Source organism: Dermacentor albipictus, chromosome 1 (assembly GCF_038994185.2).
Source record: "Dermacentor albipictus isolate Rhodes 1998 colony chromosome 1, USDA_Dalb.pri_finalv2, whole genome shotgun sequence".
Taxonomy (NCBI): Eukaryota; Metazoa; Arthropoda; class Arachnida; order Ixodida; family Ixodidae; genus Dermacentor; species Dermacentor albipictus.
Window position 1 is genome coordinate 198,287,306 of NC_091821.1, and position 14,007 is coordinate 198,301,312.

The 14,007-nt window shown below is 42.5% G+C and overlaps 1 protein-coding gene across 3 annotated transcripts in view; it reads right to left on the reverse strand.

Annotated features, from left to right (window-relative positions):
* The window catches only part of LOC135903130 (nucleolar protein 9), a 70,404-nt gene that overhangs the window by 19,640 nt on the left and 36,757 nt on the right, over positions 1 to 14,007 (reverse strand). For all 3 annotated transcript variants that reach the window (XM_065433516.1, XM_065433517.1, XM_065433518.1), the window contains exons 5-7: positions 12,852 to 12,959; positions 6,370 to 6,508; positions 627 to 819 (exon numbers count right to left, since the gene is read on the reverse strand). In XM_065433516.1, the coding sequence (XP_065289588.1) occupies positions 627 to 819; positions 6,370 to 6,508; positions 12,852 to 12,959 (440 nt within the window). The remainder of the gene's footprint in view (positions 1 to 626; positions 820 to 6,369; positions 6,509 to 12,851; positions 12,960 to 14,007) is intronic.

The following is a 14,007-nucleotide window of genomic DNA, read 5'->3' on the forward strand; positions in this document are numbered from 1 at the left end:
AGGATAGGAAAAGGCAGTTAGGATACTGCGCAGAGTGAAAATAGGCATGGCCCTCACTCTGGCGAGGTTAGCACTCTTCTACAAAAGCAAAAGCTCCACAATAGCTGCCTCACAGACAGTTACATAGTACAATTCAAGATGCAGCAGTGGATCACAAGCTGACACTTTCCACCTCTTTGGGATTGCCTATAGTTCATGAGGCATCAAGAGAAAAGCACGCTGAAGCTTCCTGCATCACTATGGCCAGCGAATTTTCAGCAGTAGATAAGGCCTAGTAGGGAACCACAGCACAGAACATTAATCTTAGATTCCTGTATAGAATATTTCCAAGAACCACCACTGCTGATGTGCTTTTAACTGCAACCCCTCCCGAGAATCCCATCCCATTCCCTTTCTCCTCAAATACCAGCAGGGAAAGTACCAAAAGGGGAAAGTTGTACCCATATGTAAAAAAATAAAACATTTTGACCACCACCATGGCGTTGTCATTAGGCACAATAAAGGTGATTTCATAATGAAAAGGCAATGAGTCTTTTGTGTTTCATGGACTGAACTGAAGTTTAAAAAACAAAAAAGAGAAATGACTGCTTCTCTTCACTGTCTTGCATATATGGTGCTCAACAAACCTGCTCTGATGATGTAGCATACTCGATGACACGCTGTGCACAAAATGTAGATACAGGATGAAGTGACATCTGAAGTAGGATGCCGGAAATGTGATTGTTCCATAATTTAGTAAAAGTCTTAGCAGAGCAACGCTTGAGCAGTTCCTCCACTGTGAATGAAGCACTTGGGTCCAAAAATGCAGGTGGTAACACCCTACAAATGAAAAAACAGGCTGGTCAGCACTCTCCATTTAGTTGCACTGAACTGATGAGAAGGAATGACTGCTGCAATCGTTTGTATTTAACCTTATTTTCTTCAAACAACCAACAATAACTGTAATTAATCAGTTTAAGAAACCGGTTAATTAACTTAACACACCTTCATTACCACAGCATCAAACATTAAATTTTTCTGTCCCTACACTTTTGCTGCAACCATCTCTGAAGTCTGCTAGAAGGCAAACATCAGAACCGCCTTTGAAATTTGTCAAGGAGTAAATGCATTAACAGTATGCAGTTATAAATCACTTATCTACACTTGATCTTTGAAACGACAATTGAATTACAAGCCATCAAGTGTCAAATAATTAGGGTTGTGTGAATAGTCTATATTTATTAATATTCAATTGGTTATTATGCTATCTGATTATCACTTCGGTTCAGATTTCAGTACTAGGAATTTTCAAAGTATTCAAAGCAAATATAAATTTTAAAAGAATACAAATTGTAAAACGTGCAACCGACACTTTTCGCATCAGTGAGCAAGTCGCATGTTTGTAAAAGCTCATAGCCAGGGGAAGCCAACAACAGAGACTTCGTTTACAGTTGGAAATTTATTTTAAGAACTTGCTCACTTATTCAAACATCCCTGCAGCACCTCCACCTTCTTTATTGAACCAATGTATAATGGTGACAAATGTTTTAAATGCCGTACAGTGTCTTGCTAGATTTGTCAAACTTATCTGTGTGCATTTGGTCAGAAATATGGCGGCTGTTAAAGACCAACTACAACATTTTCAACCAGGTAATAAGCCCAGTATCAAATGACTTTGACATACAGTAGCCTCTGTGCAAAATTTTATGCTTGAAATACAGGTCAATCTGTCACAAAGAGCTAGCAAAAATTAATGTTTTTCATATGGAAACTGACAAAAAAAAAAATGCTGCTATTATTGCCCGGGGGAAGTGACGTACAGTGAAGAATGTGGAGAACCAGTGCTCGTGCTGTCTGCTTTCCTTGCTTGTACAGTAAAAGCTCGTTTATTCGAATTCCGCGGGGATGCTACGAAAATTCGAATAATACAAAATTCGAACAAATGAAAGTTGGAGAAAAAAACACTCAGTTAAGGCGCATATATAGTCCGACGTGGCATGAGCACGCGCGCACATATGCTACATCACGTTGGTGTGAACAACAACATCTATACTTCGAATCACTGGCGCAGCCAACGTAACCAGACGCAACCAACGCGATCCGACGTGCCCGACGTCGAGATGGCTCTTGATCTATCCGCATGTTGGTCGCGCTGACTGGCACGGAGAATAAAAAAAAAAAAAAAAATGTTGCAGTTTCAGCTGAAAAGCGAAGCATCGATTGCAATAGCAAATTAGTAGTAGCTATACATAGTAAGGATAGTAGTTTTATTGGCCATATAAACTTGTAAACATTCGCTTACTAACTTAATTGACAAGCACAATGCCACGCGCCCACAGGTAAGCATAAACACATCTCGCTCGATGACCGTGGAAACTCGCTGAAAAATGCAGGAGGAAACGCAGCAGTGGCAGCGAGTGAATTGACCTTCGTACGGCTCTCGCTTCAACACGAACTAAATGTAGAAAATACATCGCATACAAAGCTACCCGCACAACGCACACTCTGCAAACATTGCAGATCGCTTTGAAGATGAGGCCCATACGGGCGTGTAGTTTGGCCACGTCGCAGATCGCTTTCAAGATGCGGCGCCCGCATGGCCGCGCCATAAGCAGCAGCCACAGCAGCTGCCGGAGAAGAACGTCCCCCCCCTCCTTCACCTCACCCCCGTGCCTCGCGCACAACAGGAGAGGGTGCGCTCCGCGCAGCCTTCCTCACTCGCGCAAGCGAGATTGACCCGCATTTGCCAGCTCAACCCCGCCACCTATGCTCGTACACAAAGAACCCGGCGTGCAGTAACAGTGTTATCGTCCTTGCCGCTGATAGAAAAAGCAAAGCTGCACGGCCCGCGCGGTGATGCCAGCGTCACCAACCTGCTCCCGCGCACTAGCACTCTCCCCATCCACGACAGCGCAGAGTTCGAATTATCGGTGGCGGTGCGGATTTCAGTGTGAATTAGTAAAATGCGTTACATATTCGTTTCAATACATTATTGGACACAGTGCGACGGCTACTTCAAATTATTTGAAATTTCAAATTAACGAGTTGTGAATTAACTAGCTTTACTGTATTCCATTCCGGTGTATCAGTGAGCACGTCTCGCACGTCTGCTAGCCACAGAGAATGCGAAGGATTCTCCGAGTCCAGCTGATTTTCTACGTTCAACAGCAGGGCCTCGATGCGCATTGGGGTGGCCGAGCTAGTCTGGCTTAAGGCGAATGCAATCCACGCGTGGCGCAGTTACGCTACATGGGTGAAAATTGGATGCTCTAGTCTAGTGTGGCTGGCGCGGAAATAGAACATGTCCTACTGCACGCAGGAGCAGCTGGAACCGGGGGCATCGCACGCTAGCTTGGCTGACCAGCAGCATGCTGTTCAGATTCACTGAAGAGAGTGTGTTGCGTTTGCGCCTTCGACAAAGAAGCACTCGCCGCACACTTGTCCACTAGCATTGCAGCAACAACTGATCGCCGCGCTGCTGCAGGTCACATTTAAAGAACAACATAAAATTTTAGCAATCTTAGAATTTCCGGCACAACGTATTCGACTTCACCAGCCGCTACCTGACACGCTGGAAGTGCCGGACTCATCGACTGATCAAACCAATCAGACAACTACCGCCATCTGTAGCAAAGGATGATAAGTAGCTGAGGCTTGTCATAGGCGGGCTAGAGGGGCTCGGTGCCAAGTGCGCATAAACTCACAGCCAGACAGGCTGGACTGCGGCCACAACGAAGCTCAGCCCATTTCGTTCTGGCGGCATTGCTAGTTGGTTCATTATCCTATGGCAGTGCATTCCTGCATGGCTTGCCGCCCAATCTACACCATGGCCGCCGCGTCGCGTTCTCCTTCATCACAAATGCAGCATGCGATTCCTGTTCGTTTCTGGCGCTATGTAAGAAAGGCTTTTGTTTGTCTACTTCGACACATCCGATGTAGAGATGCGCGAAGTGTTGAAGATGATGCACTATCGGAAATGATCGTTCGAGAATATCGACCCTGAATACAACCTCCCTTTGGTTTTCATGTGCCATTGCGGCTTATAGTACTCAAAGTCATCCCGAGAAAGCATTTGCCAAGCAGATCTTGATGGGTAAGTGACTGCTGCTGAAATGTAGCTTGTGCAGCTTTGTCAACCGCAGTTTGCGTGCTTCGTGTGCGTCAGCTGGTCTGCGTCGCACTTGCCTGCTGCGCCGCAGTGCAAACTTGCACTCTGAAAGCTGGGACAGAAAATATGTGTTCAGCTTTCCCCTACTCAGAGTTGTGTACTGTACAGCCATCGCTAATGTTCGAGTACGCATTCGAGCACCCGATGGCCACAAAACACGTCGGCATTCTTGCAACAGCTCAAATCACGGGCGCAACAGGGAGAGCGCACATACAGAAAAACGTCCGTCAACTCGCAAATGGTGACTAAGCAATGCGCCTGGCTGCCTAGGCACAACATGGCACAACAGAGGGATGAACAGTTGCGTACGGTTTTTCAATATTTGCCATATCCGCATCACTACTGCTTTGCCACGAGGTGTATGCCTCGTCTCCATAGGCACTATTTAATAGCTGCTAATAACAAAATTAGGCAATTACCAGCCCTGTGGATTTGCCAAGATTACTTTGAGAGTATATGCTAGACATTTATAGTCAATTTAGCCCAAGTGAAATTTCGTCACTGTTGGCCTTTAAGTAAGTTGGCACCACTCAGGTTGACCTTCATACTCTCGCTTTTGTTGGTCAAGTGGTTCCTTTGCTTTCCTTGAGCCATATGGCTGAAGCAAATAGATTCCTTCGACTTGGAACCAAGCTGCAACTTTAACTGCGGACACACAGTGAAGTAGTGCTGGTTAAGCCTCAGCATATAGCCAACGGAGTGCGGCCGAACTGAAAATTCATCACTGGCCAGTGTGTGGTGGGTGGCAAACCATCACAAGAATTTTGCCACTCATTGAATGACTAATCAACGATTGGGCCCCGAGATCATGTGCATGTGCAAATGAGGGCCATTGAAGTGCTTGGGTCCGCGACTGACAATTACAGTGACCATACTTACCAACTTTGTGTGCTTCCTGAACAAAATGAGTTAAGCTCACATGTAGGCAGAAAGCACTGAGAAGAATTTGCAAAATACAGCCTCAATTGCTGCCATCGCAGTCAAGGTCGCACATCTTGGCATTGTGATGATGCACAAATGCAAGACACACCCACAGCCTGAAGCACCACAAAATTGAAAGTAAACTGAACCACAAAAAATTTGTAAATTTATTTTTTGTACTGCTGGCATTGTAAAAAAAAGTTGAACTTGCATTTTCGCATAAAAATATCTGAGAAGCAGCACTATGAAAATAAATTGATTCCATAATGAAAATGCTTTCACTTTTGCTAGTGAAGAGCCCTTTTCTTTTTTTTTTATTTGGAAACTTCCGACTGTTGCATCAAAGTTTTATGCAAATACCACAACTATTAAAACTATCTGCCACCACTATTACTATTTGCTTCAACTTTAGTTTGAACCAAAAATTTGACATTGCATAAGTCTACAAGTAATGAAAGCCACAGATCACAAATGTGTCATGCTCTGCAGAATAGCGTAAAACAACAGCTCAACAAAATGCTTTCATTCAAAACTTCAATTTCTTTAAGCAAATAAACATGTGAAGAATAGCAAGAACAGAATGCCAAGAAAGCCCATATTTCAACACAAATATGGTAAACTACCCTCGAGGTTGCCATTCTTGCCTTTACTTGCTCTCAAATAATAGAAAAGGCAGTACCCATCCCAACAGTTTACTAAATCTGGTTGTTGTAAACTGAGCATATGTCTAAGTGCAAATGCAAGTGACAAATTTTATACCCTATGCCCACCCCCATCTATTGCAAATCTCTAAAACCAACAATTATTTCCAATGATTTATCTTATTCAACCCTCACTGCGAGAGATGTTAAAGGGGGATGGGTTACAACAGGAAAAATGTGAAACAAAAAAGTGGTGAGTCTGACTCACTGCATTTTAACTCAAATTTGCTACCAAGATTTTTTTACTGTTCGTCAGTAAATGCCAAGAACTTCTTTTGAAGCTTTAAAGCCTTGCAACTAAGTTGATGCACCTAAGTGGCCTTGCCAAGTCACCTCAGCATAATATGTTTTGAAAAGCCAGCTTTCTGTAAGTTGAATAAAGAGTGCAAACCTTGCATTGTATGAACATAAGCAAAACTTCCAAACATTTTCTCCTTGAGCTGTACCTGCTTGATTAAGCATGTAAGCACATATTAGCATTTCAAAGCAAAAGCTTTCAGCCACACTATGTACACCATCCAGCTGTACAACACAAGACAAAGGCACAAGTGCTGTTTCACTGAATGCACTCAAGTAAATGTAGAATAACAAACTGGATACCTTTCACCATTTGGTGCTTGTGAGAAAACAGCCTTGGTAATATGCTTCACAAATACAGATAGCAATTTTGGATTCTTCAATTGTAGTATCATAATCAAGGCTTGCAAAATCATTGATGCTACGTTGTTTGCCATGATATCTGTAAGATAAAGTAATTATTACCATCTTCTAACGAAAGCACATAAACATAAAAGCACACAGGAAATATCTTGATCATAGTTCTTTAAGCTCAAAGATATCAGCAAGCCATATTCTTAGCAAATTAATTCAGCTGCTCAATAAAGTTGGTTCCAAGCAGAGTCAATGGCAATTATAACTGTCCGTGCAAGGCTGAAAAGGAACAAGAAAGTCTGATTTTATCACAAACTTCCACAATGTGCTGTTCCACTGATTACTAACACTGACGTCTATTCAGTGTGGCATTTGCTGTGAATTATAAGTATTTAGAAGTAGTTGCATGGTCCTGTGTTGAGAAGCCAAGTCTTGAGGTCCAGTAGAGTAAAGAAAAAGAAAGAATATGTGTGAATGTAGATTCAGTCATGTCCTTCTGCCTGTCCTGCTTTAGTGCAGTGTTCAAAAGTCTGTAGAAGATGGATAATTACAGCAGTGGACCATGCTGGGACATTTAAAAATATGGAAGCTTCAGCATGTCAACCGGTAATTTGTCAAAATGTGCATTATTCTAAAGACGCATTTTGCATACAAGCTGAAATCCAACCGCGCCAGTAGTGCCAGTTTGTGGGAATGTAGCGCACGAAAGGTACAATGACATTTATACAACTTTTCTAGCGCATTCTACTTTATACAATATGGAACACTTTTCAGAAGTCATTCAGCAACCGTTTAGTATTTATTTATATTAAAAGATGCCACACTAAGATACATGTGGGTTTTTAGCATCTTGTGGTTTAGCGAGCGTAATAATGGATTCTTGTACCACCAAAAAAATGCCAGTTTAAAACTCTTTTTTTTTTGCAAATTCACGAGTCCTTGGCACAATTTTCGGCATAACTATGGCAACACAAACTACCATTTGAAAATTCAACTACTATACTGAATGCTTTATGAGGCATTTGTACTAGACGATATTTCTGTACAATTGAACAATTGAAACTATGGCATTGCTCATGCATATGAGTGTTGAAGTTTTGTGCAAAGTATGCTTACTACAATGGTTTCAACATGGCTAAGGACACAGAGGCCACATGCAATGTTGTCTGCATTGCGCTGTGACATGCAGGATCAGCTTCCTGAGGCTTAATGACTTACAATGGCAGTCAAAACAACTTATAACAATCCAAAGAGAAACAAACTACTGGTTATAACAACAACGTTTCACTCATACTACAAATTACAGAAGCAACCAGCTGAAATCAAGTCCAGATATATTGACTACTTTTCAGAGCATTGAACTGATACAACGAACGATTCTTCACTGGTTCTCAGAAAACAGATGAGGCCACTGGAAAACAAAAGCGCAAAGAATTTCCTCAGGAGCTCCAGAAAAACTCGCATGACTCTAGGTCATTTAACAATCAGTGCAAAAATTGCAGAAGAGAGAAACATAGCCCTAAATTCTGTCCCCTGTGCAAGTTTTGCACTGTTCATCAAAAGTTTAGCTATACCAGCAAACACAAACTTGCACCTTTTAAGCCATTTGCTCAATGAACACATTTCATGAAGTATGAAGGAATGAACAAGGTAAGGGTTTAAAACAAATGAAATACAAGGGTAAAAAAACATTCCTGCCATATTTTACAACATTAAAGTATGAGCCTTAATGGCAGTGAATTACTTGATGGAGACCTATTACCTTTCATTCACATATAAACCCTTATTGGGTCACAAATGCGAGCAGTGAGAGAAGTTTCTACCATAACCTTCATAGCATTGCCTACTACACATAAAACAGTTACAAACAATGCACTGACATTGTGACTGTGAAGTAAAAAATCAAAAAGTTATTTAATTCACCCTTACTAATCAATAAGAACATATTAAATACTAGAGGCTGCTTCAGAAGGTTGCCAACAACTTGCAGCTAGTTTCATCCCCTCTCCCTTAACCTCCCCCTTTTCTTCCCCCTCTCTCTGGCTTCATTCGCACACCCCATATATGCAGCCCACACCATGCACAGAGGCATGACATACACCAATGAAAGTTCTCAAGGCAACCAAAACCTAAAATTTGTGGTGCGTCCTCCCATGACTACTGCTATTCACTTCTCAACAAGTAACACTGAGACATAAACTAGGTGTTGTAGGCATCACGGGCATAACTGCCCCCCCCCCCCCCCCCCTGGAAATTTTTTCATGCTCTCATGCGCCGCCGACCAAAACAACCCCTGGCGAAGGAAATCATGCTGATTTTGCATAAAATGGCCTTTCCATGCTTGAAAAGACATTTCAGAGCGAACATCGCAAAATCAGGCTGGATTTCGCGGCAACGCCCATGCATCGGGAGCTTTATATCGTAACGCAAGGACCGCCATCTGAGCACAGTTTCAAGGGCATTTTGATGGCGAGCGGGCTTGTCGTGACATCTTGTGAAGGCCGCGGAACCTACGGAACGCATGGATTTCAATTCCATAACTTTATGGCCATAAAGTTCCCATAAACTTTTGATGTGAAAGGTGCATTGACATTTCCAAAGTCATGTTTTACATTTTCAATTCCGTAACTTTGTAGGTTTAATGTTGTTCCAAACATTTGATGCCAAAAGTGCACTGACTTTTCTAAAGTCGTACATCGAACCATACAATGAGATAAGCCAAATCAAAACACTATCAGACAAGTTGACAAAGCACACAGCGAGGTCTGATGAGATGAAGCGTTGTGGTGGTTCATTTGTGCCGTCATGTAACAGAAATGAACATGAACATTTTTTTTCACCTGCGCCAAAGCAACCATGTCAAGACACTAAAGCCAGCAGAGGGTAACTACATTGTTATTTATTTTTCTACTTTTACTTTTATTTGTGAGCACACATTGAGCCTCTTCATTTTTTTTTTCTTGCTACCCGCGGGCTGCCGGAACCAGCCAGAGCGCTTGCGTTTTTCTCGTGTTGCCCGGACGACCGGGCGGCATACTTCAATGCGTGTTCATTTTTCTCTGGCCGAATGGATTTTTGCCTGAAGGAGTTTTGGATGCTTTCTGGCTAGCAGACGAGAAAAAGAAACAATGCACTGCCGCTCGCCACCATCATTGCGGGGACTCGACGAACTGCGACGCATTCGCTTGAGCGTAACCTCTTCGGAAAGTCTTGTCTCGCCGGTGTAGAATAACCGAGCAGTATGCTTATGGTTCTCTGTGGACCAAGAACCTAACATTTGCTTCGATATTCATTCGGTAGCCGCATCAGGTGCCCAACGTAGGCATTCGATTGTGGCCAACATGCTTCCCTATGCGTTTTTTTTTTATTATTTCGGTGCCCCCGCCCACAACAGAAAAAAAAAAAGACATTGTTGCGGCGGAGTGCGTTGTCGCGTGGTGAAAGTTCGATTTTGTTACTTCTTCTTTTGCAGAAAGTAATGGGCCACGGGACACTTCAGTTGCCGGATGCTCTTATTATATTATTGCGATAGTAATCATATGGACACTCCAGGCGCATTCCTGCCGTCACCGTCATGTTCCGTATAAGGTCTAAGGGCGATAACTTCGTGACCGCGCGCCGCATGCTGCATATGCGAGAGAAAATGTTAAGGGGGCATGGGTGAGCTGACTAGGGTGGCTCAGTCTTGTGTGCGCAAGGGAGAAAAGCGAGGAGAAAGCACGCCACTACCTGTCGCACGCAATACATCAGGGGGACTGGAGGGAGGGAGGGGGGGGGGGCTGTGATCTGTGAATCTGTGTTTGCGTAACGTTTATTTGCCTTGTTTGACGCATTATATACAGTGACTTTTTCTTATATAAGTAGATTTATTGGAGACTTATATGTATATTTAAAATCTTGTTGCGAAGTTTTGTGCATACGCGTGCAGTGAACTTTGTTTCCAGTGACACTTTTTTGCCCTTTATCAAGTTGTATCTTTGCATTAGTAGATTCCATTGATTCAATGTCCTTTAATGCTCTCATACACTGGGTTGAACATGGTTGCATGACATTATGGGTGCTCCAAAAGTTGAACAGCGTGGTGTCGTGAGGTTTATGACAACTGAAGTTGTTTTCCAAAAAGAAATTAGTTGCCGTATGGCTGCCGTGTACAGTTAACATTGCATTTCATTGGCCACTGTGAGGCAGTGGAGGAAACGGTTCAAAGGACATGAAAGTTGAAAAGACGATCCATGACCGAGCCAAAGCCACCGTGCAATAACCCCAACACAATTGCAAAGGCTGATTAGACAAGAATAGAGGATAAGCATCGATGAATCGGCAGGGCGTGTGAACATCAGTCACGGTTCGGGTCACACCATAATTCATGAACATCTCGGTTATTGGCTCGTGTGCTCAATGGATGCCCAAGATTTTGAACCACCGCCAGAAGACCGCCATGGCGCTGCCTTCACTGATATGATCCGCCATTACAATGAGGGTGATGACTTCTTTTCTGCAATTATCAGCGGGGACGAATCATGCTGCCACTATTACAAGCTTGAAACATGACGGCAATGCTTACAGTAGAAACATTCCCCAGAGAAAGCAAAGGCCGTCATTTCCACCAGAAAGGTGTTGTTGATTGTTTTTTCGATTGTCAGAGGCCATTTTTGATCGAATTTGCTAAACCTGGAGAAACCATCAATTGTTTCCGATATTACGAAACGTCGGATCAGCTGCATGTCACAATCAAGAACAAACGAGATGGAAAACTGAGGAATGGGGTCATTTCGCTCCACAACAATGCCCGTCCCCATGTCGCTGATGTGGTTAACACAACACTAGCAAAGTTCCAGTGAAAAATGCAGCAACATCTGCCAGACCTGTTGCCTTGCGACTTCCATATTTTGGGTCATTTAAAAACACAGCTCAAGGGAACCAGATTCGTGTCAGACGATGACGTGACAGGGTCAGTCAGACTTTTTGAAGCAGCAACCCAAAGAGTTTTATCAGATGGGAATCACATGACTCGTTAATCAGTGGGCAAATGTCTAAATGCTCATGCAAACTACTTTTAAATAAAGACCCCACTTGTCATATATTCGCAATGCCTCACTTTCATTTGACTCGCCCTCGTATATTTTGCAGAACTCCTGCTTTTTATGTGTGCTCTCTGTTGCGACTATAATTTCAGCGCAATTACTCACATTACACGAAATACATTGCGAAATACATTGTAACAAAGCACAGCATCATTTAGATTTTTCCCTGGTCGTTGTATATGTACAAAAATGTAAACAAGCTTTTTGAATGAGAGAGAGAGAGATGCAAATGAGAGAAAAGCAGGGAGGTTAACAACGTTGCTTTAAAATATTTGTCCTCAACTTGTTCATTTCATGGCCTTTACATTTTTCATATCAGCGGCAAGCACTGCTTTGCTGGTTTCTAACTGATATAGTTCTTAAGTTCGAGTGATACTTTCTCATTAAAGAGACAGAAAACATGTAAGCATTGATATCGGTTATGTTGGGCCCAATTTTTTAGACATACTAGTATATTCTTTTATGAAAAATACATATTTTACTTGTCTTGACAGTGCGTAGCATTCAAGAATTCATTTGCAGCATCTTTGGCAATGGCGATGGAGTTATTATTAATGTATTTGATTCCTCAACAAATTCTATAAGGAGGAGGCAGAGCTGCAACATGAGCCCCCCCCCCACAAAATTTCTGGCTACGCCACTGGTAGGCAGGCATGAAATATTTTATTTCACAAGTAGAGATGTGGCTTATGGTTATCATGCATGCAGCAATTGAAAGCAATCACATTCGTACTTAGGCCTAAATACCTGAATGATTACCTACAGGATGTTGGGCAGTCTGTAGGGAATATTCAGAAGACATTCCGAAACAAGTCTCCCGCAATAAGAAATTATTGCAGCGATATTGTATGGCATCAACACGAAATAATAGCCAAGAGAAAACACTTTATTCGGGAACAACCCCACATGTATCTTAATATACAAGGTGTCCCACACTTCAGCCAAATTTTAAAAATATGCAAATGCCACGTAGCTAGACAGAACGCAGGCAACGTTGTCTGCCGTCGCTTGGAGATACTCAGATTACTTTTTGCACCCTGCCTAATTACATAATTAGATGAAAAGTTTCAATGAGAAAATTGTAGAGCAACATGACAAACTCCCAACACAGCTGTCTGTTGCTCAATATCCATGCTGCATAAAAGAGTTTTTCTGAGCGTGAAAGAAGCCCACGAATACACACAAAGTGCCTCGAGCAGCAAGTCACGCGGCACAATTTCATTCATTTTCTTTTCTACCTCTGTAACCACTCCTACAAGGGACAATTGGGCCTGCAGCATCATCAAATAAAATAAAAATCACAAGAGATACAGTAGGCACCACTGTTTATATACAAAATGCACTTACCTAACATGTCAAACTGTGTTTTTATAGTTTCAACATATATTCCAAAGAGTTCATCATATTCTTCAGGAACTTCAACAACTTCAACTGGGTTTTTTTGTGCCTCTGTTCCTAAGCAACAAAAAAGCCAAAGAAAAATGCATTCCATAAATCCTACTGCATTCTTTACATTAGGCCTGGTTAACTGCAACAGCTAAAACAAATTCCAGGTACTATTAAAAGCAGAATAACATTGAAATATGATAACGAAATTCTTTGTTTAACCTTGAGTATTGCTACATGGTCAATAACATACTCACAAGATGAACAGTGCTTGCTTTAAAGGGCCCCTCACCAGGTCTGGCCATTTTGAGACAACAAGCGCCGTGTATACAATGCGCTCTAACGATCGTGTCTACTAAGTATTACATCCCTTTGTGTCGTGGAAAGAATTTAAATTTCAAACCAAATGCCATTTGCTCTTCTCGCTGGTGCCGCGCTCCCAGCCAGAGAGTCAATGTCTATCACGCAAGTGCGCCTATGTATGTGGCAGTGCTGTGACGTCAGTCACAGTGAAATGTGAGTTCGAGAATTATTCAAGGCAACACCAGTTATATGTTTAATCTGTTGCTTGAATATATGAAATACAATTTAGATAAGTAACAAAACATACAAACCAAATGTCTGCATGTTTTTGTTTTCCTTTATACCGTGCCAAGAGAGATGTACTTCTGTTCCATCTGCTTGTTCCCATGTCGTGCAGTTGCGTCTGCAGAGAATGAAACTGTCATTTTCTACTGTGTTCTAGCGCCGTAGTCATGCCCTTTCATCCTCTCATGCCTGCCTCACTGCTCGCGATTGTGACACTAACTTATACAGCTAATCAGGTGCTCTCATGCAGAGTGTGCAAAATTGTTTGCTGTGCGAATCGAGCAACCACAACAGCTCACGCGCAAGACTGTCACCAGAAGTGCGCCACTCAGCAAAATTGTGAAGGAGAAAGAGAGAAAAAATGAAGGCAGGGCCCATGATGTATTTGTCACACAATGCTCCAGCTCTAGTATGGGAGAGCGCAGGGAACGAATTTCACTTGTGGAGGCTAGGTGGGGCAAGTGGAGAGAGTCTATGTTGGAGGTGACGCTCGCCCCTTGAAATCATGGTTTCACTGCACTTCATATAT